This window comes from Condylura cristata, unplaced genomic scaffold (assembly GCF_000260355.1).
Source record: "Condylura cristata isolate star-nosed mole 26May11 unplaced genomic scaffold, ConCri1.0 scaffold00012, whole genome shotgun sequence".
In the NCBI taxonomy this organism is placed as follows: Eukaryota; Metazoa; Chordata; class Mammalia; order Eulipotyphla; family Talpidae; genus Condylura; species Condylura cristata.
In genome coordinates, this window is record NW_004567113.1 from 16,353,260 (window position 1) to 16,357,313 (window position 4,054).

General features: G+C 37.1%; 1 protein-coding gene across 1 annotated transcript in view; it reads right to left on the minus strand.

Annotated features, from left to right (window-relative positions):
* ANXA3 (annexin A3) overlaps positions 1 to 4,054 on the minus strand; it is a 51,002-nt gene that overhangs the window by 7,083 nt on the left and 39,865 nt on the right. Inside the window, exons 11-12 of the mRNA XM_004681191.2 lie at positions 2,316 to 2,374; positions 998 to 1,120 (exon numbers count right to left, since the gene is read on the minus strand). Of these exons, the coding sequence (XP_004681248.1) occupies positions 998 to 1,120; positions 2,316 to 2,374 (182 nt within the window). The remainder of the gene's footprint in view (positions 1 to 997; positions 1,121 to 2,315; positions 2,375 to 4,054) is intronic.

Consider the following 4,054-nt stretch of genomic DNA (forward strand, 5'->3'; position numbering starts at 1 on the left):
CGAATAATATTAATTTGATATGAAATTGAAAAATACCACCAGCCATGCCAAAGGTCAAATAGCAAACTGGAAAAATGATTCAGACAAAAGGTTTATCTACCTGACATGAAAGAAATTTTGGAATTAACCCCCAAAATTAAGAACCCTATTCCAATGTACTAATGAGCAAAGAACATAAAAAGACACAGCACAGAAAAAGTACAAATATCACTTAAACATGAAAATAGATTTGGCCTCATTCAGACAAAAAAAAATGTGTATTAAAATTGTAATTTCCCATTTATCAGATTACAAAAATCCAAAAGCTTGAAAAAAACCCCTCTGTGCCAATGCTAGGGAAAAACAGTACAGATACATTCTTCAAGTAAATGTTAGTGGTGGGCAACTCGCAATAATTTTGAAAATTACAGATGTATTTATATCTGTCTCAGCAATCCAGTTACCTCTGAGATTTCATTCATAAGTACCCTGCTACCTGATGAAACTTATATGTGCATATTACAGCACTGTTTGTAATAGCAAGAAATTAGTTGCCTGTTGATGTGGTGGATACAAATATAGCATAAACAAGCAGATGTCAGAAAGAATGAAAAATCTTCCTCTAGATTGAAATGAAAAGACTAGCAGATGCAGAAATAGGCTATATTTTTGTATAAAACAAACAAAACTTAAAATATGGACTTCCTTCCCTTTCATTGTTAGAAGTACTGAAGTAAATAAAAATATCACAATGTTAAAAACTGGTAAACAATTTGCATATGCACTTTAAGAAAGAAAAAAATTTTGATGGCTATTACATACAGGAGATATTACTAAAACTGAAAAGGAGATACTCTCTTTAAGGGTATTTTGCTGTTACTATTTAAACTCAGAAAATACATTTCATGTTGACAAGAGCAAAAATCTAAGTTACGTATCTCCACATTTTAAAGAGTATAAGTGAAAGATTATTATGGTAGGGAAAAATGTGTTTTATTACTTTTACAAGGAGACTCACTTTAATTGCTGAAGAAAGAGAATAGCCATAATGCTTCTTAAATTCTGCTCGAATGTCCAAAAGGTCAATTTCTGATCTGGAAACCATTATTCGGTTCAAAGTAAACTCATCAGTTCCAGCACCCTGTTAAAAAATGAAGATTTCCACAATACAAGTCTCACTGGTGACAAAACAATGCATAGGTCTATACAGATTTGAGAAAAATAAAGGGAGGGAGAAGTATGAAATCCCCAGGTGAGAAGTGAGGTCAACAGTGACACTATTCACTTATTCATTCATTCAACAAATGTTTATTTAGCCTAACTATATGCCAGATAATGTTCTATCTGAACAACAGATTATCTCTGTCCTCATGGAGTTTGTTTTAGTGGCTGAGCCAGAAGTACAGAAAAATGAATGAGTTTTTTAATAGTAAAAACTGAAAAAATACACAGCAGGGAAATGTCAATCAACACGACTAGTAGGAGTCTACTGAGCAGTGTCGTGGGGGAGGACCTCTCTTAGGCGATGGGATTTGCCCAGATCTGAGTGATGAGAAGTCAGTCATAGGTAGACTGCAGTGGGCAGGCACCTTCCAAATAGAGAGGGCAACAAATGGAGAACTTTGACATGGGAAAGACTTAGAATAACCAAGGAATCAAATGGAGGCTGAAGAAGTTAAAGCACAGAGAATAAGGATGGGGGGAAGTTCAAAGAGTTGGGCAAGGCCAGGTCTTCTTGGGTCTTAGCCACTGAGATGACTGGACTCAGAATGGGGAGCAGACTTTTGGTAGAGAAGAAGGTGAAGTAAGTAAATGATATGTTTAATTTGGTCAGAACTTTAATACCTGAACTATCCAGAAAGGAAACTGAGGTAGGCATCTTATGCATGTCAGGCTCTGGGAGAGACTGAATATAAAGGAGCAGGAAAACTCTTGTGTTCACAGAACTGACAATTCAGTTGTGGCAAAAGACTTGAATATACAGCATTTCATTATCTTGAAAGGTTGCTGACTCATCTTGGTTTAAATAATGTAGCTTGAGGGGTCCCTGGGCCTAATGGTGAAGGTTGAAGTTTGGTGTTTTAAAATAAGCTCTGCTACCTATACTAGCTGTGAGTGGAAGAGATAATTCAGTAAACAACTCACTATAGCTAGCTTTCTAGTGATTACCATTAGATTACTTCTTATCGCCCTATAGGCAAATTAGTAGATGAATTCCCTACAAAAGAGAACCCATCAAAGTGGAAAAGAAATACGAAATTCCATCAATATTAACCAATTATTTTTATATTCTCTTTGAGGGCAACTAAAAACGCATATGAAGTTTCCAGACCAACCTTCAGAGCTTGATGTAGTCTGTCAGCAAAAAAGGCAGGCGTGTTCCTCGCACAGTGAACTGTTAAAAGAGCAAAATAATATTCATCTTCATTCACTAGAAATTGAGGTAATCTGTAGTAATATGTTTTAAGAAAAGATTCTTTGGGTAGCCATACACTCTACCCCATTTTCACTATTGCTTTTTATTTAAAGTGAAAGGAATGAATACTTACCTGAATTTCAAAGACTTCTACCCTCCTATTTGCACAGAAGTTTAGCATAGTAATTATCCTTAGCCATGGGGAAAATAAAATTACCTGCCAAAGAAACTCCCACAGCAGCTGACTCATCCCAGATCCCAGACACACCAACACCTACGCTTGCACTGATAACTCCCTTGGGTATTCCATTGGTCCCTTTCTAACATCTTTAAGTGCTCATGAATAACTTGGTCTCCAAACTGCAGAAGTGCTGCTCCAAATAACATTAGGTAAGAAGGGACACTGTAATTCGAGCTAAAGCCAATTTTTCCCATTGGAAAAATGACTGGATTAGAATGTATAGCCTGCTTAATTACATCAGAAACAATGGCCATAAACTAAATTTAGCAAAAAAAATTGTTTTTGCAATTTTTAATTTCGAAATAACAAGTAAAGCAGGAAAAAGAAAAGGAAAAAGAAATTGGCAAAGGCTAAGTAAATTATCTCTTAAGTAAAATGAAAACAGTGACAAATAGAAAAGCCTATAGAGAATTAAACTTTGAGGGGAGCAGCAGGCAAGACAGGAGAGGTCTGTTGAGCCATGTGGGTCACCTCCCTGGCCAGAGAGGGCATCAAATTCGTGCTGAAGTGGCTAAGGCCAGATTTGTAGTACTGTGTAGTACTTTAACCCACTGTGCCACTAGGGAGGGCCTGGGAATACATTTTATAATGAAAAAGATCAACATAAAAATAACTGGCTTTCTCATAGTAGTTTACAGGTTCTCCTACAATAAGATATAAGGCTTTTGATTGGTATAAATGATGTAAGGGAAACAGCAGAAATGTATTAGAAACTTGAGCATGGCATCTGGGACACACAGGAAGGCAGTTGTAACTGTGAGGTTTCCTGAGAAGAAACTGACTGCTTTTTTCTAACTTATATCAAGCAAACCTTAATGATGTGATCAAAAGTTATTATGCCCTCTTTTATCCTATTAAGCTTTTTAATTATCTCCCTCTTGTCTAAATTAAATCCTTATAGAATCCTTTCTTTTCATAATCCTTTAGAGTGTCCTCTGCTTTATGCTCTTAATCACCAAGTTTGTGTGAAAATTTTGAGGGGTGGCGGTCTATTTTTGTGCTAAGGGAGCCTTCTTCAGTATCTTGTACCCTAAGTATGGAAACTCAGGGGCCTCTGGAGTCCATGGAAGGTTGTTACAAATATCGGAGTTCATAGTTGCCCTCGTTTTTCTCTCTTTGCTGCCTGTCAAATTTTCATTAGGCCTCTCTCTTCCCTCAGGTCCCTGGCTTGTTCCACAGGCTGAGCAAGCACAAAAATGCAGAACATGCCCCCATTATCAGATTAACGCAAGCAGAGAATCAGTTGACACAACAGGACACATTTCCTGTGAAACTCCATGATCACCCTTCCCTCCCCACCCCCTCCTGTGTTTGCCCAACTTCCTTAAAAGTTTCTGCTAAGGGAGTATAATGGACCAGGCGAGAAAATAACAAAAATAATGAACAACCATAGACCAGAGACATTCTGTGGGGGTGGA